Genomic DNA, 21,635 nt, shown 5'->3' with positions numbered 1-21,635 from the left:
TAGCTCGCCTGCGTGCCGTGACAGCCAAACTGCAAGACTGAGGAGTTGTTCTGCTCTAGTCCTCACCACAGATGACTTGATCTCACCTATCACTAAGTCCTTGCGTGGACAGCCTAACTTGAAGAGCACTCTGCCTCCAAAAAGAAAAAGCCACCAGAAATACCCACAAACCCCTGAAAAGCTCTCTACTGCCACACGTCACTGGATGAAACAGAAATGAGACAAAGGAGCCAGAGGCCAGTAAAGATAAAATTAATTTATTTGCCCTCACAGCTTCATGGACCATACTGGGTCCCACAGTCCCATAGTCCTGGCCTGCCACCGTGGGCTGAAGAGTCCAGGTTTCTGGAGTGCCTGCTCCCTTGTCTAGAACTGCATTGAGCCAGGTCCCCTCCTGACCTCATCCTGTTCCCAAATGCAGAGGGTGCACAGGTTTCCCTGCAACCAACCCGGACCTGCCTGTGGCAGCAAGGACTGTGGCCTCCTGAGTGACTGCAGCACCAATCCCCGAGGGCTGGAGTGGATGGGGGGTCAGGCAAGAGGGCGTGGTTCAGTGCAGAGAGCTGTTGTTCTGTTCTTCAAAGGCCATTTTCCCTAGAAGCTGGCTGTCCAACTCTACCCCACTCACAGGCAACTGGAAGAAGTTCATTTCGGCTGCTAAGGCTGCCATGGCAGAAGGGTCCTGACCAAACTGAGCTCGCAACATCATGTCCATTTTCTCCAGTCTCCTCTTGAGCCTCTTAGCCTCTCGCTCTCGAATGAGTCGGGCCTGCCGCTTCTCTGGGGTTTCATTGGCCCGCTTCAGCCTCATGGCCTCCCGGTCTCGCTGCAGCCTGCGAGCTCGCTGCTCATCTGTCTCTTGCATGCGCTGCAGGCGCTTGGCTTCACGATCCCTCATGCGTCTTACCTCCCTCTCCTCTGGGGTCTCATTGTCTCGACGACTCTTCTTGGCTGTGCGTTCTCGTTCAAGTCGTTGCAGCCTTACTTCCAAAGGTTCATTCTGTCGCCGAAGGGCCCACTTGCGTACGCTGGGAGTCTGTGTTTCCAGTAGCTTGCGGTAAGCAGCACAGTTGTTGCAAACAAGCAGAATTCCAGCAGGGTATACTGGAGGACTACAGGCAATGTCCTTTCCTTCAGCACTGGAGGGACCTTCACTGTGGACTTGGGGTACGGATTCCATATTAAGTACTTGAGGGAGTTTCTCACTGAGAAGTAAAGATGTTTGATGGTTAGTATCTCCCTGAGGCAAGTAGGTCTTACTCCTTAACAGCTAGGCAGACTGTCCCAAGTCTACTGTTTGGTTTGAAGGGTCGGAAGACCCCTTCTCTTCTTTGGACTAGGGTACCTACTATGCTTTAGGACACTCCTCGAATTAGCAACTGAGCTACCCACCATAGAAACCTACCTAGAATAACCCTGCAAGGCTAAGTCAGAATGGCAGTTTCTTAAGGAGCTGTGCAGGTTTAAGCCTGGTGTGTGAATGAAGGGGCCTGGAGGTGGACACTTCCTTCACACAGGTACAATTAATTCACTGCCTTACCACCTCCTATCTGACACTGCCTAGAAGTTTTCCTTCTAGCTTGTTGCCAGGCAGTGGTAGTACACACCTTTAATCCCAGCACTTGGGAGGCAGAGGCAGGCGGATTTCTGAGTTCGAAGCCAGCCTGGTCTACAGAGTGAGTTCCAGGACACAGAGAAACCCTGTCTTGAAAAACAAACAAACAAACAAACAAACAAACAAACAAACAAACAAACAAACAAACCAAAAAAGAAAAGTAGCTCATGTACTGTACAAACAAAGCAATGGGAGGAGACAGTGTTTTAGTCTTCCTAGAAAACAGCAGTGTGTCCTTACACCAGGATCCTCTTAGCATACTGCAACGTCTGTCTGTTTTATCAATAATGCTCTTGCATGTTTCTGCATCACTTTCTAGTTGGAAATATTCTGATAGGGAAAAAAAGCAATTCATTTCCCTTGAGGGGTAACCAGTGCATACTGTCTATCGCATCTCCAAGTCTCATTGCTTTTATTTCTAGATTTGTTCTGTCAGTTCATTTGAGTCATTTATCTTTTGTTTCTTTTGACCTGGGAAAGCAGCATCTTAAACCCCGTAACTTGCTCTGAGCACAAGGACAGGTGTTCTACTAACCTGTTAAAAGTGGCATGGCTAGTAAAACGGGCTCCACACACAGCACAGTTAGACCGCTGATCTTCTGAATGGATTAGAAGGTGGCGACCCAAAGACCCTGGGGAGCTAAGGGCCCGTCCACAGACAGGACACATGTAACTCTTGGCACTCACCACTGCTGCAGTATGCTGTAAAACAAAGCCTTAAGCTGTCAATTTCTTGTTGCCTTCAGGACAGTTTCCACCCCTTCTTTTTCCTTCCCTTGGACTGAGGGACTTGAAATTTTTTTTTTTTAGCTCCTGGAAAAAGCACAGCCTATTGTGTTAGTGGATTTCCAGAGGAGCCCAGCTATACAGACCATTGCTCAGATTTTATTACTGTGCGTTCTGGCCATATTCTGGGACACGTGAATGATTGAAGAATAATGGAGTTCCAGAGCCCGCCTCAGGGACTTAAAGGAATTCATGCTCCTGATAGTTTTGTCTTCCCTGGCTCATAGTGTACCGATGCAAGTGCATTTTAGGAGTACACTCAAGGGGCCGGGCGGGAGGAGTGGTGTGTAACAAGTATTCATGGGCTGTCTTTCCTCGGGTTTCTGAAGAAGTACTTCTAATGAACCAACTAGCTTTACAGATATGATCTCTAAAGCTTGGCCCAACCTGGGCTGTGTACTGTTGTCTCAGAACATACTCTTAGTAGTGTACCTATTAAGGGGACATGTCTTACGCGGTTTCCTTGCCAAAATATGTCCGCTCTGTGTTTTATCTGTGTGCTTGTAGCATGCCACAGTGTGTGTGTGTAGAGGTCAGAGGATAACAAGGGCAATGAGTTCTCTCCGTCCACTGTGTGGGTCCTGAGGACTGGACTCAGGTCATCAGGCTTGGGAGCAGGTGCCTTTACCACCAGAGCCATCTTGTTGACTCACATTATATAATTTATGTTGGCCCTACCCCGCTTTAAAAACTGTCATTAAGTCAGTTTAGTTTATTTCACTACTGACTGTATTAAACAATTTAGTAAAACCATGATACTTAATTCTACACTGTATCTATCTGTATGAGAATGCAACCATTATTTCCTAAGATGCTATGAGGGGTGGAAGGAGTCCTAGGAGAACCAGTAACCTGAGCTTCCTTTGCAGAGGCCACGGCCACTGCAGCATCTGACCTCTACACTGCTGGCACTCAGCCCCAGAACTCCCTCCCCATTCCATACCTGGTACACATGTGCAATCAGCTGCTCCCGACTCCCACAGTCTAGCTGGCAGAGGGGACACTGGCAGAGTTCAAGTAAGGGGTCAGAATTTAGGTTTTCTGTGACCTGCAAATCCACCAAACAGGCAAGCCATGAAGACTCTTCCCTAGTCTCCTCCCCGCCCCACCTCCTGCTGTAGTCTTAGGTTCCCACTGCACACTGAGGGATAAAATATTGTTTGAATAAGAGAAATTACATTTCTTCAATTTTTAAGGCTTTCTGCCCTGAGGACACGGGACTCTGTAGGGAAAGGACTAGATTCCCTTCCACATGTTCCTGGCAGGAATCCTTAGGATACAATGTATTTGGAAACTGGTTCCACAAGACAGCCTGACTGATATAACCTGAAAACATCCTCCTGAGAGAGAGACGCTCCTGAGAGTAGTTCTCACTCTGCTGGGGAGGGAGCGAGAGCTTCGGGGGTGCAGGCTGGGGCGGAGGGAAAGCTGCTGGCCAGTCGGCCGGCCGAGGCCTGCGTGCACTTGCCTCGCGCTCTGCTAGTGCGTCCCCACTACTGACAGGTGCTTCCGTAGTCTCTAATTCCTTTTCCACTTTGACTACCCCACCATCTTCCTCTGATGTGTGGGAAGATACTTCATCTTGTGTGGTCTCCTCTTCGTCACCTTCACTGTCACCTGGAACACATAAATTGGTCACTTGTTCTGATTTTTGTAAGAATACATCCTGAGCAGCTGTCCATTTAACAGTTTGCAGCTACAATGAAAAAAACATTTTCAGACTTCAGGTAATACAGTTTGCATCAGTGCTTGGTGGGCACAAATCAGCTATAACTACCATTCATTATGATATACACACACACACACACACATATATATACTACAGGGAAAATGTGAGGCAAATCTGCATTAAAAATCCTAACTAGCTTTGTACATTACCAAAGTAGTAATTGTTATTTTTGAAACAGGTCTCATGTAGCCCAGGCTGGCTTCAGTCTTACTATGTATTCAAGGCTGACCTTGAACTTCTGATCCTCCTGCCCCTCTCCCCCAAGTGCTGGGATTCTAGGCATATGTCACCATGCTTGTGTTATTCATGGTTCTTAGTATCTTAACCCTTGAGATGGAACCTCCTGAAGCACACCATCCCAAACTCACCCCCCATCACGTCATCTTGGACTTAGCGACCCTCTTCCTGGCCTATTATTACTTACTTGTCTCCTCAGCCACCTGCACAATCTTCCCATGCTGCCTCAGACAGTTCTACCCTGAGGTCACCAATCTTCTCTCACAACAAACATTAATATATACTTCCATATATAGTAACAGAATTTTATTTCCTCATTTAGGAAGGATATAAGAATCAACTAGTTTTAAATTGTATCCATTTATAGGGAAGGGCTATACATTACAGTGTGAAATAGAATTAGCATAGCAACCAACCCTGGACAGTTTATATTTATAGGGATAGAAGGTATCCATTTATCTTCTCCTCTTGTTCTCTTCCCCCCTCTTTTGAGACAGTTTCTGTGTGTAGCCCTGGTTGTCCTGGAACTCTATGTAGACCAGGCTGGCCTCACACTCAAGAGAACTTCCTGTCTCTGCTTTTAAGTGCTGGGATCAAAGGTGTATCCCACTATGCTCAGCTGTCCACTGTTACTAATACACTATAATGTACATTTTAAGCTAATAAAACCTGTTTCAGGTGGTTCTCTGCCTTACCTAATGGAAAACTAAATGTGAAAGAAGTGGGGGAAGTGTTGTTCCTCACTTTAGACAGAAGTCACTGTTTTAGTTTAGCAGGGAAGCATGTGGCTGTCAGGTTATCTACCTGTGGCCAATGAATCTGCACGGTTTGTGTGAGCTGATTTTGTTCATCATTTATAAATAAAAAAATAAATAAAAATAGAGGGAGAAAATGATTGAGGGGAGCAAACACCCACAATAACAAATGATGTTCAGCGTGGATGTTTTAAAGATCACAGAGGAAGTCCCGCCTTAGAGAAGTCATCAGGTCACAGCCCTCCCTTTCCCTCCTGCTTGGATTCTGGCCTCCTAGGGCTAGTGTAAGGAGTCTCTTCACACCCTGCATGTACAGCAGGCTCATTTTTCTGCTGACTGGGCTTCCTGTTTCCCTTCTGTTTGCATTAAGTTCTAAATCTGCAAAACAAGATCATTTCTCTTTGGATAGATAACACAGGGTTATGCACGTCTACATAGATGTGTCAGTCATGGGGCAGACCTCACTTTGGTGCTCAAGAGCATAGAATGTATCCTTAAAGCTTTCTGTCACTCAAATCCATCTCAGCCATGAAGGGCTGGTCCAGACTACATCATTTTCTCACTAGCATCCAGTGTGGAACACTTGTAGGTTTAGTCTAAGGCATGGCTGCATACAATGCACTTTTGTAACTTGTCAATTATCTGAGTGACTCTAGCAGGAACATTTTTTTTAAAAAGTATGCTGTCTAGAAGGATGGTACAACTTTTTATTGTTTTAGAACAATAGCCTATTAGAAACTGCTGTGTTCCACAGGATTCTGAGAAATCCTAGGGTTTGTTTGTTTGTTTCTTTCTTTCTTTCTTTAGATTTAATTTAATTTATTTATTTATTTATTTTTATTTTTTATTTTTTTGTTTTTTTTCAAGACAGGGTTTCTCTGTGTAGTTCCGACTGTCCCGGAACTCACTCTGTAGACCAGGCTGGCCTCGAACTCAGAATCCGCCTGCCTCTGCCTCCCGAGTGCTGGGATTAAAGGTGTGTGCCACCACGCCCGACTATTTATTTATTTTTTTTATATATATGACGAGTACACTGTAGCTGTCTTCAGAGACACCAGAAGAAGGCATCAGATCCCATTACAGATGGTTGTGAACCACCATGTGGTTGCTGGGAATTGAACTCAGCTTTCAACTCGTTAAAAAACCAAACCAAACCAGAGATTTCACTCTAAACTGACATTTCATAAAAATCAGTATCGTGGATAAAGTCAGGAGCATGCAGAGACCTTTCTGGGAAATAACACAGCTCAGAATGAGTCTATTCAGGCAGATCATGGAACAGACAATCCATGAGCCTTAACTGATAAGTCCTTTTTTTTTTTTTATCTCCTAAACACAGAAATCTGGTAAGGACTTTGGTGTGGGAAAGCCTGGACTTCAGCATTTTATATGCTACATAATCTCATCACTAAGCAAATCTGTAAAACATTAAAACTAGGACCTCAAGCAAAAATTCATTAATGTCTCTCATACTTCATTAACTATAAATAAATAGACCTGAGGCAAAGGGATTTTTTTCTTTTTCTTTGACCTGGCCCACAAGCTGCCTCAACACTAACCTTAGCATGTCCTATATCACAGTCACCATGAAACTCTGTATATGGTACAGCAGTGTCAATTACTAGAGTCCATGAGGCATGAAACCATGCCGACTGTCCTCTCTCCAGTGAACAGATTCAGACCTGAGATCAATCTGCCTTCTAAGATCTTCCTCCCACCCCCACGCACAACCCCACAGCACACACGCTATTAGTTCCTCTCCCATTGCCCTGAGTCATTACCAGAAGGTGCAGAACTCACTGCTACTGGAGTCCTGATCTCGTAGTTGTTGGATGGCTTGTCGCTGGCTGCCAAGGTCTCCAGGAAAATCGGTTTTCATCATTGCCTGTCGGGCTTGTTCTTCTAACCCAGCAAATACTTGATCCCCTGGTGATCACAAGAAAAAGTAGTCAGGCCACCAGTTGGACAGTACACGCCTAGGCAAACTAGTTGGAAGCTCAGACCATTCAAAGGTATCTTGTGAGAGGCAAGTACCCTGTGTGGACCCATTTATCTCCAAGCAATGCCACTAGCTCCAACAGTCTCTGGGTGTAGCTGCTCTTCCTGGGCAGTTAGCTTATCTTAAATCTTCCTATTCTTGACTTTTGGAAAGGTGATTAATCACTACTTTACAAATTTAACTACAGAATCTCAATTCCATTGCAACCTTCCATTAGGACTGGGAAGACAGAGGGAAGAGGAGGAGCAGTGGAGTGGAGGCATGGCAAGAGACTGGGCAACCATCTGTCTGAAATTACTGTTAGCACAGCCCTAATGCACTCTATCTCATTCATTTCACAAACGCTTCTGTAATCCTGAGTAAATCTCCAACCCCATCTTCCTTCAACACTCATGCCTACAGCTGTGATCTATGTCCTGGTCATTCCCCCTGCCTTGCTCTGATGTCTACTGCAATTACCATGATAAACATGACTGGCCAAGTACCAGATGGAGAGGGGAGGGGAGGAGCAGGGGCTGGGGGGATAATATTCTAACTCCCTGAAACACACTGACTAACCTACAACAGATACTACTTATCCGGCCTTGTCTCCTTGGGTCAGTCTGGCCTTGTGGCCATCCCTGATTTTGCATTTACTTTTCATGAACTCTGCCTGTGATCCATGCTTATTGAAGAGCTAACCTGCCAACAGCCTTTTAATTTCCAGGAGCTAGGTATATAGAAAAAAAGAGATAGGTTTTTCTTATCTCATTAAGAATGGAACTACAAGCCAGGCATGGAGGCACATGCCTTTAATCCCAGCACTTGGGAGGCAGAGGCAGGCGAATTTCTGAGTTCAAGGCCAGCCTGGTCTACAGAGTGAGTTCCAGGACAGCCAGGGCTATACAGAGAAACTCTGTCTCGGAAAAAAAAAAAAATTGTAAGAACAGAACTTCATGGGGCTGGCAAGATGGCTCAGTGGTACAAGCACTGACTGCTCTTCTGTAGGTCCTGAGTTCAAATCCCAGCAACCACATGGTGGCTCACAACCACCTGTAATGAGATCTGACATCCTCTTCTGGTGAGTCTGATGACAACTACAGTGTACTTATTTATAATAATAAATAAATCTTTCAGCGAGCAGGGCTGACCAGAGCAAGCAAAGGTCCTAAAATTCAGTTCCCAACAACCACATGAAGGCTCACAACCATCTGCACAGCTACAGTGTACTCATATACATAAAATAAATAAATAAATCTAAAAAAAAAATGGAACTACAGGCCCAATTCCCCAGTCAACAAAGGAATATATCAAAAACCCCAGGGAAATGTTTATAGACCAGGCTCTTTCTTACTGAAAAGGGAAAGGACAGTAGACAGGCTAAGATTTGGGAGGCAGAGTACAAAGTTAAGGAGGTTAGCTGTTCCTTGGTCAGTGTAAAAACTGATGGGGCTCAATTCCATGTAATTTATTTGCTCCCTCATTAAGTGAATAATCCATAAATACTGCTACTATATACTGAGAACTGAACACCAGTTACAGTCACTGTGTGCTGTGTGCTCGTCCAGGCTTTGTAAGTACTACATAGTCCTCACCTTAATTCTTTCTCTTTACATTTTAACTTTTTATTGCCTGTGTGTGGGGAGGTATAGCTGTACCACAGTGCACCTATGGAGGACGGTGGACAGGTCTGTGGTTCTGGGGGCTGCACTCAAGCTGTGATGCTGCACACGCACTGTAGCTCACTAGCATCTGGTCCCTCACTTGATTCTACGGTATGTATTCTTACTGCCCACGACCCACCATATCCCCACACTATCTGTGTGTCATTAAGACAGCCAAAGGGGATGGAGGGGTGGCTCAGCAGTAGAATGGATGTATATTATTGCTCTTGCTAAGTTTGGTTTCCAGTTCCCATGTCAGAGGCTCCCAGCTGCCTATAGCTCCTGCTCCAGGGAATATGATGTTTCTGGCCTCCACAAGGACCTGACTCATGTGAACATAAGCCTATAAACACATAATTGAACATAAATCACTTTCTAAAAATGGATGAAAACGAAGGTCTATGGTAAAACCAAGTATTGGGGCCTATGTAACTATAATGTCTTTTCTGGGCTCCAGTTTTTGTTGTTTTTAAAGATTTATTTATTATGTATACAGCATTCTGCCTGTATGTATGCTTGCAGGCCAGAAGGGAACACCAGATCTCATTACAGATGGTTGTGAGCCACCATGTGGTTGCTGAGAATTGAACTCAGGACCTCTGGAAGAGCAGACAGTGCTCTTAACCCCCAAGCCATCTCTCCAGCCCTGGGCTATTGTTCTTGATCTTTCTCTTGGGTTAGGGGTTAAAGCCTACAGTCTCGAGCATAGCTTTTGGTCCTCAGCTATAACCCTATCCTCCAAAGTCCCGACTTCCCATGTGCTAGAAGTAGAGGTATGAATTTGATGAGACAGGGCTTTCAGGTCTGTTGCAACAAATACGTGTCTCTTTGTGGTAGACTGGCTCTCATCATAGTAATGTTGTATCTTCATATCATGCAACAACTCCTCAAATATCAAAATGTTTTCAAGGCCACAATATGACAAGAGGAAAAAAAGACGGTCTGATAGCACTGTCATGAGTCACTATGCCTAGATTAGAGAAACTGACATTGTGACAAACTTATCCCGTGGCAGTAATGGAGGTGGAGAGACTTAGAATGTTTTTCTAGGTATATAGACCTCAAGAAAAAGAAAAATTAGTTGCTTTAAAACCATGTTCACATTTTTGTTGTTTGCCTTTTTCTTTTTTTAGACTGGTTATCTCTATATGGCTCTGGCTGGCCTACAATTCATTACGTAGGGCAGGCTAGGTTTGAATATTCACAGGTAGATACCCACCTCTTTCTCCTGAGTGGTGGGATTAAAGTGTGCACTAGCCTGTGTTCCCCATTTCTAAGGCAACGTGTGGGCTCTAAGCTACTAAAACAACATCCTATCAGAGAAGGCAAAAGGAAGGTGTCCAGTGGTTCTCACCCCTCCTCTGCAGAAGTGTTTAACCTTCCCAGCTGATCCCAACTGAACCAGCAAAGCCATGGCCAGCTCGAATAGTGAAGTCTTCTACATTGGCTCATGGCCCTGGACCTAAGGGCCAGAGACAGACCAGGCACTAAGGAGAGAAGCCAGTCGGTGAGTCTCATCAGTGACACCTCAGGTCTGTGAGGAACTGAGCTGGATCTAGAACATGCCAGAAATGAACAATAAAAATGTTCCCTGTCACATTGCACCTGGGGACAGATATCTAGAAGGGAGGTAGAGATGGCTTGGTGGTTAAGAGCACTGACACCTCTGCCAGAGGACCCAGGTTTGATTCCCAGCACCCACATGGTGGCTCAAAACTATCTGTAAGCTCTGGTTACAAGAGATTCGATACCCACTTCTCCTGACCTCTATGGGTGCCAGGTATGCAAGGCAAAACACCCATACACATAAAATTAAATTGAATTTTAAAAGATATCTAAAAGCAGATCAATCTTTCTAAACGAGCCAGTAATTCAGTTTCATCTTTATCAACATGAACTCAAAATTCTATGAAGTTAACTATTTAGACCTTTCTAGAACAGAATTGAGTCCCTTCACTGTTACCTAACTACGATTCTTTTCAGTGTTCTCAGCTAAGGAACTTGGAATACATTATTTTTTCAGCAGTGCAGAAACACTACCCCACTACTCTTTTATTCTATTCCTGATAATGGAAAAGCCTAAAACAAATATTATCCTTTAAGGCTGTTCCTAGTCTAAATAGCAACATGAACAATATATATTTATTTTTAAATCTTAAAGGTGATTTTATCAAACTTCCTAACAAAAGTAAATGATTTGTCCAGTAGTTATTTTTAGCTAATCTCCAAATCCACCTGTCAAGAATTATCCTTTAGAGAGAAGGTAGCGAAAGCTGCTAAGAAATATGTCACTGGAGCTGATGAGATGGGTCAGCGGATAGAGGCACTTTCCCCCATGCCTGAGTTCAATTCCTGGAACCCACATGGTTGAAGGAGAGGACCCACACTTGGCAGCTGTCCTCATGTATATACTGCAGCATGCCCTCCCTCTCTACCCCATACACAAAACAAAAGTTGTAAGAAATTTACATGTTAGCCGGGCATGGTGGTGCACGCCTTTAATCCCAGCACTTGGGAGGCAGAGGCAGACGGATTTCTGAGTTCAAGGCCAGCCTGGTCTACAGAGTGAGTTCCAGGACAGCCAGGGGCTACAGAGAAACCCTGTCTCAAAAAAAAAAAAAAAAAAAAAAAAAAAAAAAAAAAAAAGAAAGAAATTTACATGTTAATTCAAGTACAATATGTTACAAATATTTGTGACTAAGAAATGTAGCGTTGCCTTTTTTAAAAATTATTTTTATTTTAGGTGCATTTATACTTTGCCTACATGTGAGAGTGACATATTCCCTGGAATTCAAGTTACAGACAGTTGTGAGCTGCCATGTGGGTGCTGGGAACTGAACCCAGGTCTTCTGGAAGGGCAGCCAGTGCTCTAACCACTGAGCCACTTCTCTAGCCCTGTGAATTACCTATTTTTATAATGTAAAACTATTATTTTATCTTGAGACTATTAGATTAAGTTAAAATTTTCTAGCTCCCAGATATTAATGTAGGGTCACCTTCTTATTAAATGTGGGCATTTTTCTGCCTATCGATAGCCAGGTTCCACAATAAACCCCAGGCACTCTTTTCTTTCTCCTCTCACTCTTTAAATTTGGTATGAAATGCAGAGAGTGTTTATCTCACTTTTGCCTAGGGATTCACAGACCAGTGAAGAATAAGGCAATGAAAGCCCATTTGAAAAAAGCTGGAAAGACCAAGTTAAAAGTCTTCAAAGGACCAAGATTTTGCTCTTTTCCCCTTTGGGTCCTTAGTATAGTTTTAATCAATGCAAGTTTGGGCTTCCTGAAATTACCCAGTTGAACATATTCTCCAAGTGAGCAGATGTCTGTTCAGAAAAAGCAGCAGTGTGGGAGCTGGGGGTGGAGAGGATATACGGTGAGGGGGGCGCACCGTGATTCCTTCCCAGCTGGCACTCTGAGGAGTGCTGTCTATGTGGGGAACAGCAGTTCCATCCCACTCCCCCCGGTTTCTCAGAAAGGAAAGGACCTGGGCGTTTACACAGCTTCCCTCTGCAGCTTCAGGGCCTGCAACCTGAGAGCCAAGTGTCTTGAGGGAAACTTTTTACCTTGTGGCTTCCTTGATTTCAGGACATGAAATGTGAGCACACAAAGGACTGCATTTTCAAATTCTCCAGTCAACAGACAGACTTGTACTCAGAAAGGGAAGAAGTGGGAAAGCAGGTAAGAGAGAAGGCCTGAAACACAAGGTTTCAACTCAGTGGCAACTTCTTTACAATGAGTAATTCTGGGTTCTCAATTTTGCATTGAGTCTGCTAAAGCAGATAGGAATGGGCTGTTTGGATGATTTAGATAGAAAACCAAAGTGTGTGCTACAGAAGCCTGCTACTGCTTTTAGAGGAGCCAGGTTTGATCCCCAGCACCCGAATGGTGGCTCACAGCCTTGTGTAGTTCAGAGGCTGGGGAAATGGCTACTCTTCAATCAGAGCACCCACTGTTCATAATGCAGTTGTAGAGGACCTGATGTCCTCGTCTGGCTCTGTGGGTATCAGACATGCATGTGATGCATGGACATAGAGATAAACACCTGTTTTATACTATGTAACACAAATTTAAAACTAAAAATTAAAGCCAGGGCCTCAAGTTTTCTGACTCTAGTTCTGTCTTGGTTTTGGCTGTCTATGGTGGTAGGGCATGAACCTAACAGACAGAGCTATGCAGACATAGGCACAGGCCACTCCAGCTTTGCTGCTTCTTAGACTTTAGTACAATTGTGCTGTCACCCCACTAACTCCTTTGTTTTTTTACCTGCAGACACATTACATCTGTTTCAGCAGAAATTTCTAAATCTTCCTAAATGACTCACCTTTATACTAAGCAACCTTGGAAATCTACCTATCCCAGATTAACAGCTGGAAGCACCCACCCGGTTCTATCTTATTCAACATTTCCAGGACTTAAACAATGATCATATATTAAAGTTTGTTACCCAGTATCACTAATGTAAGATGTCAAAGCTATCATAACTTCTTTGGTCACAATGGTTTCAAGAAATTTTAGTCATCTTAATTCTTACATAATAACCCCTCTCCAAGCCGGGCAGTGGTGGCGCACACTTTTAATGCCAGCACTTGGGAGGCAGAGGCAGGCAGATTTCTGAGTTCAAGGCCAGCCTGGTCTACAGAGTGAGTTCCAGGACAGCCAGGGCTACACAGAGAAACCCTATCTCGAAAAAACAAAAAAAATAAAAAAATAACTCCTCTCCAATATTTTGCTTACTTACTGCTTTAAGAAGAAAGTCATACAGAGTGAGGCTGTAGCTGTGTGGTAGAGCACCTGCTGACCATGTGTAAGGCCCATCAAGAAAGATCACATACATCTGTGAATTTTCTGCTGCTGTACTGTACTTCCTATTAGCCACCTGTCTGTCTATTTTATGAACATTCAGTTGAGTATGCTTCTCTAACCTGAACATAGGAGAATGGCTAATTATCACAAACTGATAGTCACTAATTATTCTGTTTGATGTGTGTGTGTGTGTGTGTGTGCATCCAGCATAGAAGCTAGAGGTCAATGTCTTTCTCCATTGCTCTCTCTCTTTTTTTTTTGACAGGGTATTTAACTGAAACTAAACCTTGCTGTGTCACTAGACTATCTGACCATCGAGTTTCCAGAATCCACCTGTCTCTGCCCCCTCCTCCAGCCTGGGGGCTGTAAGTTCACAATATTACACCTAACTCATACTATTATACCTATATATTTTTAAAAAATGTATCATGCTTGTGCATGTATGTGAACATGTACTTAAGCATGTACACGTATGTGGTAGGCTAAAGGACAACCTGCAGGAGTTGGTTCTTTTCTTCCACCATGTTGGTCCCAGAAATCAAACTCAGATCATTAGCTGCCAATGCAGGTTCCCTGTTGAGCCATCTCAACCCTAAGGATTTATTTTTAATGATTTTGATTTTATTCCCATGGGTTCTGGAGGCCTGAACTCAGGTCCTCACACTTGTACAAGCACTTGGTTTAGGTTTTGTTGCTGTTTCTCACTATACAGAAGGGACGCTGCTGACGAACTGAGTCTCAGCAGCTTTCCCTGGCTTGTAGAGCCTTAAAGCCAGAACCGTGGGGCCAAAGCTGCCAAGTTCTGCTGCTTGATGGGGCTTAGACCTTGCCCCCTGGTCGTTCCCTTTAGATCGGCTTTCTGTTGGTGTTGGGTTCCTATATACTGCTGAAGCTTTTCTTTTCTTGTTTTTACAGATTTATTTATTATATGTGAGTACACTGTGGCTGTCCTCAGACACACCAGAAGAGGGCATCAGATCTCATTATAGATGGTTGTGAGCCACCATGTGGTTGCTGGGATTTGAACTCAGGACCTTCGGAAGAGCAGTCAGTGCTCGTATCCACTGAGCCATCTCACCAGTCCAGGCTGGAGGTTTTCTTAAGTCCTTTTCACAAGTTAAAAATTTAGCTGGATGGGGTTTTACACTGGGGTCACCTAGCCTGTGATTTTAGACAAATAAAACTTTTGCTTTCTAGAACTCTCTTCCTTCTCTAACAGATCAGGTGCATTCCCGTCCCTTCTGTCTAAGTCCACCTTTCATCCTCTAAGGCCTGTTTAAGTTCATGGTCTAGGGTTTCTTTCATCAAGCACTCCATCACTACCTCAGGTACTGAAACTGTCCTATTTTTAACATCTGTGGTACATAATTTATACTGCATCTATTGGGCAAATAGCATATACTAGCTTATATTTTATGTTTCTTCTGTATGTATGTATAGCTGTATTATAGTTTAGTTTTACAGCCTTGACACCTAATATACTTTTTCACAAAATAAGTTTCCTGTAATTGTTCATATTAAAGATGAATCAAACACATATACATACCCCTTGGGCAAGTTAGACAGCACTCCAGTAACTTTATACTTCAAATCCATACTGGGAATCTTTAGCCCTTTCTCCCCCTGACCCCCCAACAAATGAGTGTGAGCCTCTCCCCCAAAACTCAGGCTCCTCTTTCATTCCAACCCAGGTTTCAAGAGACAAAGCCCAGTACTCACAGTGAACTTTATTTGGGTTTGTCTGTTTCCTACGGGACATGTTTCCCTGATACACAAGCTCGGCTCTTCCCCAGTTTCACCCCTGGACAGGTCACTACCTCCTCGTACGGTGCTGACCTGCAAAAAAAAAAAAAAAATTTAGCCTGTTATTCTTCCCATAAATTATAAAATTAGAACATTTAAGGATCTTAAAAAATACTTCTTTCTCTAGCTCCTCCATTGGGGGCCCTGTGATCCATCCAATAGCTGACTGTGAGCATCCACTTCTGTGTTTGCCCGACCCTGGCATACCTTCTTATTTATACCTTACTCCTTTTGGTTGCCTTGTTAATCTGGCTAAACTTTATGTGTTTAATAGAAGTAGTTAGTGTAGTTAACCTTTTCTAGTCCTGGTTTTAGAAGACAGTATTTGTTTTACACCATATCAGTTTGATGTTATCATTGACTTTTATTGTGCAAGGTATATATATATATTTCTACAACTGTGTTTTATTTAAAGGTTTTAAGTATTTTTTTTAAGTCACAACAGTGTCAGCTTTTGCCAATGACTCAGTTCTCGATCTTTGCCATAACAGTTGATTTTTAATCCTTCAAACTGTTAACAGAGTGTACATCACAGTTACCAGTTTTATTACAAGCTCATTTTGAACTCAACATAAAAAAATACTTTTTGAGCATATAAAACTCACTAGATATAAATAACTAAACTAATGAAATGAAAAAGGTAACTAAATCTCTAACTCAAAGTCAAGGACCAAGAAACTTGAGAGGCGACTACTTATGAGACTTCTTCTTTGGGATTCAGACTACTACTAAGTGGTCGCAGTCAAGAGCACTGGATAGAAAAGGATGCAAATCCGGGCAATCGAGGTTAGAAGTACTGTGGGTATAGGGATTACTCCCACAGATGTGAAAGAAAGCAAAAAGACAACAAAGACCTGTAGTGGCTGACCTGGCACATGTGCAACTGGAAGTCACGACCTGGAGTCTGTATCTCTAGAAAGTTTTCTAAGGAACGAGGCTTAGAGGCAGCAAGGCTATCACTTATCTGCAATAGAGGCACCCTACCAGGCCGAGGCATGATGATACAGAGCAAATCAAACTTCCACCACTCAAGACACGCTCTCTGCGGAAAAGTAGATGCCTTCCCCATGGTGGAGTACTAATTCAGTCTCCTAATGTAGAGCTCCAACTGGCCCTGCTCAGATGGGTCTGAAGAGGTCAAAAGTCATCATCTTCTAGCCTCTTCTCAATTTTGTGTGTAGCAAGGAGACCAGGGAGGAATAAAGGGCGAAGCTCCCTATACAAGAAGAGCAGCAGAGATGTGCAGCTGCCCCTCTGATGGAGGGGCAGGCAAATTCTTAAACTTGGAGGTTCCTTGTTAACGACAACACTGGTCCAGCCACAAGCAATGTAAGAGACTCTGAAGTGGAGTTGCAGAAGCTGTGGCCTTTCCTTTACAAGACAGAGGACTGGGGATGATATATATCGGCAGAGTGCCTGCCTAGCATGCATCAGACCCTGGGTTCGATTCCCAACGATTCCCAACACCACAAAACAAACACAGCAGAGTGAACAATGTAAATGGAAAAGGTGAAATTCTGTTTTCTACTTAAGTTAGGGATGTGGATTTAGTCATTCCCTGTTTCTTTTTAGTTCTCGCTGTCTTAAACTGGGCTCACATATAGAAATATATAGTTCACTGCTTTAAGACAAACTGCCAGATGTACTGTGCACTCCAGTTAAGGAAGCTCACCTGATAATGCCAACCTACTACTCTATGTAGCCAGAAGGCCCTCAGACCTGTAATCAGATCCTGCTCCCCTTACCAAAAGAAGAAAGAAACCACAATGGCAAAGACAGGCCTCCACAGGAAGTGGCAAAGGAAGCAGCTTTCAGGCAGTCTTCTATCATAGCTGCATACCAAACACAGTTCTTTTCAGACCTCCAATTAAAAAAAGGAAAATAACTCCTAATATAAAGAACAATTTTAGAGAGCAGCATCCTGACATCTACTAAAAGGGGATGTATTCTCTGGTTCTCTTTTTCTTGGAGATGAGAGTTTCATGTATCCTTAACTCATCTTGAACTGGATATATAGCTAACAGTGATCTTGAACTTCTGATATTCCTGTCTCAACACAATACAGGCAGGTGCGGTACCTGTCTCCATACCCAGCCTTCCATGGTGCTGGGGACTGAATCTAAAATTCTGTGTATGCTAGGTAGGTCTTTGTGCATAGTGGGCAAGCACACTACTGACTAGGCTACAGCCCCAGCTGTAGGGGGCAGTCACTCCTTTCCCCTGCCCCTACTCTTTTTTGGAGATTGAGTCTTAAGGCACAAGAATTCAAACCCCTTGATTCAATGACTCCCTAGCCTCAGCCTTCTGACCAATGGGATCAGAGGTAACACTACACCTGGTTTATTCTCCCTACTCTGTTTTTTTCGAGACAGGGTTTCTCTGTGTAGCCCTAGCTGTCCTGGAACTCACTCTGTAGACTAAGCTGGCCTCGAACTCAGAAATCCGCCTGCCTCTGCCTCCCGAGTGCTGGGATTAAGGGCGTGCACCACCACGCCCGGCCCTCTCTACCCATTTTAATATAGGCTCTGAATGAATATCACACGTTAGGTCTTTCTCTGTGTCTGGGGATCCCAAAGTCGAAAGCTGAATGAGATGCAGACTGCCAATTTTTCTACACTTCTCTACCGTGTAACAGAAAACAAATGATACCTCATCTCCATTTACCCCCATAAGGACCAGGAACCGAAGCTCTGAGACTGAGGTAATAAAGTCTGTTTGAAGGAGTGCCAGGCTCTATTTAGATCATCCTGGCAAGACACCGGTTCAGTAAGAAAGCTACAAAGCACAGAGAGGAAACCTGCAGCTACAGCTGAACCACTGCCTCTCATCAGCCTCCTAGTGGCCCAGTGGGGAACTGACCAGATGGTCCCTCCTGGGACTTCACACCTGAGGGATCAAGGCAAAATAAACACACACCCTCCCTTCGCACAAAACAAAGCCAAGGCACAAGAATTCAAACACCCACTAGAAAGAAAAAGTCCAGAGGAGGGGGGCGAACCATGGAAAATAAGTAAGGAGACAGACAAATGGCACGGGGCACTCCTGACCCAAAACTGCACATTATCTGAGATTAGTTTTATAGGTTGCAACCCTCTTAAAACAAAATCCCATAGATACAAAAAGTCACTTGGTCCCTTTTGCTTTCAGCGCTGCCCAAATGTGATACTTAAGCTCGGAATGTAATTGGATAGCGAGCCGCCCGAGTATCTTCAGCTCAGGGGGGAACCTGGGAAGAACGGGAAACTGAGGATCGACCTACAAGGGATGCGACTTTTAAAGGGAGTAGGGGTTTTTTTGGTTGTTTTTGTCATCTCTAGAGCCACAGTCAAGAGTCCTTGGGAAGGATGCACTGGCCCCCACCCCCTCATCCTGCCTCTGCTCTCTCACAGGTGTTAGGATGCAGCTTCCAGGACATACACACTACAGATGTGCGCGCGCGTGTGCGTGTGTGTGTGCCCTTTTCCAGCCTTAAGAAAAGAGGGTGCACTCCCACCTCCAGCTCTTGATGAGGTTCCCACGAAGCAAAGTAAAGTCGCCCGAATCCGAGTGATGTGAAGCTGCCAAAAGGGAGAAGAGAAGAAAGACAATCATACAGCCATTTCACCGTGCCCGGGTCCTCTCGGGTCGGCGCTGGAGCTGGGGTGTGCCATCAGTTGAGAGGGTGTCTCTCTGGCTTTTCCCAACAGGGGCACAGGTAAATCCCAGGTAATTAGACTGGAGCCAGAGGTTTCCCTACGCGTTTCTGACCAGCCCTCGGACCACTTAGCCTCCTCGGAAATCTAAATTTAGTAGCTCCTCCGCCCGCCCGCGCCAGGACGGCCGGGGGCCCTCCGCCCCGTCCGCTCTCCCACGCCCATCCTCCCCTCCCCCAGCTCCACCCCAGCCTGTCAGACGCCGGCCCGCGAGGCCCGCACCCGGCCGCCGCCGCAGCACCCAGCCCGCCCCTCCCCAGGAGCGAGCAGACAAAAGGCGGGCGGCGGCGCGGGCAGTCGGGAGCTACGCGGGCTGCCGATTCCCGGCGCGGGGGCGCTTTACCCGCAGCCTCGGCGCTCCGCGTCCCTGGGCTCCGCCTCCGGACGGACAGACCGCGGGACAATGGGCCCCGGCCGCAGCTCCGGCCGGCCGGGCCGGGGCTCTCTGGGACTCGGCCCCGGTGGGCAGAGGGTGGCTGCGGGCCGGGCTGGCGGCGGGGAGGCGAGGGGCGGCGCGGCGGACAGACAAAGCCAACGGCAGACAGACGGACGGAGGGGGGAAAAAAAAAAGATGGCGACGCGGACGACGGGAGCGCGCGGCTCGCGCTCTCGCAGCGAGTGGGGCGCGTGCCGGAGCCTCACCTCTCCTCCCGCCGCCGCCCCGACCCCTCCCGGCTCCCGAGGCGCGCGCCTGGCGCTGTGGGCGGGGCCTCGGGGAAAGGGTCCGGGAAGGCGGGGCTTAGGGAGCATCCAATCGCGGGCGTTCCAGAGGGGCCCCGCCCGCGTCCTGGTCCTGGCGACGCGGAGCTGAGCATCTAAAGGGCTTTCGGAGGTGTCCTGGCGTCTCCGCGCACCTTTAGAGCGGGTGAACTCCACTCAGCTGTCATCTCCCCGGCTGGTTTCCTCTCCCAAAGTCGAGTTCAGCCACAGAACCCACATCCCCCAACCACAGCTCCGCCGCAGGCTTCCCCCTCCGTAGCCGAACCTGAGCCACCCATCCCGTAGTCACAAACCCTCTTCACTCCCACTTGTCCCACGGCTTCTTCAACTCTCGAGGCAATTAAAGTAACGAAAGAGGGCCCACAGCTTCTGTGGGAGGGACTAAGCTGTCAGGTGGTCACAGACACAGGACTTAGGTAGCTTGTGGTCCTTGTTGCTATCTAAGGGTGTTTGGAAAGGCTGAACGTGGTTCAACTCCGTTCTAACGCAACTCCTGTTACTGTCCGCGTCATTATTTCTCCGTTGCTCTCCCTTCTTTCCCCTTATTTGGGTGGAAAACCCATACCTACCTCTGAAGTCTCTCTGTAGAGAAGTAAAAAGAGGAGCCCTGTTTTAGAAGGCCCAACTTTCAGTCCCAGCTCTGCCACCGACCAGTCTGTTCGCTTTTGGGCAAGTCACTTCCCTGTTCTGGCCCTCTTCTCTCAAGAGTTATGCTAGTCATGTAAAACAATCTCTGAAAGCCCTGTGCAAGTTCTCTTATGATTTGCGGCTTCACGAGGCAGAACAAACGAGAGTGCTGACTCTTGCTGATAAAATGACTAGTCTAAGTGTTTGCATAAAGCATTCTTGCAAATTCTTCCTTCCTGAAATCTCCAACGAGATGTCATTGCCTGTGTCTTGCAGAATGTGCTAGAACGGTGGAATTGAAGAATGGTGGTCCTTGACAATGCTGTAGGTAAATTGTTCTTGCTTGTTTGCTTTTTGTTGTTGTTTTTTGTTTTGTTTTGTTTTGTTTTTTCGAGACAGGGTTTCTCTGTGTAGTCCTGGCTGTCCTGGAACTCACTCTGTAGACCAGGCTGGCCTCGAACTCAGAAATCTGCCAGATTCTGCCTCCCAAGCTCTGGGATTAAAGGCATGCGCCACCACCGCCTGGCTGCTTGTTTGCTTTCCTATGGCTGGAATGTTTAGAAAGGAGTTACCATTCAATATCAGTCAAGAAAACATTTCAAATTCAAGAATTTGATTTGTACACATACCTAGGAAATGAGATATTCTCATCAAACTAGCTTTTAGACTTTTGTGTATGAATATAAGCTGAAATAACTGTAACTTTAAGACCTCCGTCATTCTTGGTGAGCTAGACTTAGAGATTCAGCATACATAGCCTTGTTAAATCCCTTTGAAATTGACCTGGCAGACATTCTCAACAAGAAAATAGCTGACTGATAGCCTCCAATGAAATGTCTTGAGTTTGTTATTAGATTATTGTGTAATGTTGGGCAGCTTAGATTCAAGGGTAGACAGGACCTGGGTTCACGCCACAGCAATTGTATAGGGGATGCTGGGCTGTTTATGATAATATGGAACCATAATATTGCTATTCTTAGCTGGGCGGTGGTGGCACACACCTTTAATCCCAGCACTAGGGAGGCAGAGGCAGGCTGACTTCTGAGTTCGAGGCCAGCCTGGTCTACAAAGTGAGTTCCAGGACAGCCAGGGCTATACAGAGAAACCCTGTCTAGAAAAAACAAAACAAACAAACAAACAAAAAAACCAACTGCTATTCTTTTGAGTTTCCTGTGTTCTTAAAATGTCTCCACAGTGTTGTGATTCAGGTTCATGATCAAGTGA

The 21,635-nt window shown here is 45.5% G+C and overlaps 1 protein-coding gene across 8 annotated transcripts; it reads right to left on the bottom strand.

Moving 5' to 3' along the window:
• Window positions 1–236: 236 nt before the first annotated feature.
• On the bottom strand, window positions 237–20,747 carry Znf821 (zinc finger protein 821). 8 transcript variants are annotated; one of them, XM_021169266.2, is made up of 8 exons: window positions 20,354–20,747; window positions 18,866–18,929; window positions 15,289–15,405; window positions 6,923–7,048; window positions 3,870–4,018; window positions 3,345–3,449; window positions 2,151–2,317; window positions 237–1,205 (listed from the first exon to the last, which is right to left on the bottom strand). In XM_021169266.2, the coding sequence occupies exons 3-8, from the start codon at window positions 15,326–15,328 to the stop codon at window positions 551–553; spliced, it is 1,242 nt and encodes a 413-aa protein (XP_021024925.1). In that variant the 5' UTR covers window positions 15,329–15,405; window positions 18,866–18,929; window positions 20,354–20,747; the 3' UTR covers window positions 237–550. The 8 variants fall into 8 exon arrangements, with proteins under 8 accessions (XP_021024925.1, XP_029336695.1, XP_021024926.1 ...); XM_029480835.1 differs by lacking the exon at window positions 20,354–20,747 and adding an exon at window positions 19,707–19,764; XM_021169267.1 differs by lacking the exon at window positions 20,354–20,747 and adding an exon at window positions 19,408–19,725 and having other exon boundaries at window positions 6,904–7,048.
• Window positions 20,748–21,635: the final 888 nt, after the last annotated feature.

Source organism: Mus caroli, chromosome 8, assembly GCF_900094665.2.
Source record: "Mus caroli chromosome 8, CAROLI_EIJ_v1.1, whole genome shotgun sequence".
NCBI classification, from domain to species: domain Eukaryota; kingdom Metazoa; phylum Chordata; class Mammalia; order Rodentia; family Muridae; genus Mus; species Mus caroli.
This window is presented reverse-complemented; position numbering and strand designations above follow the sequence as displayed.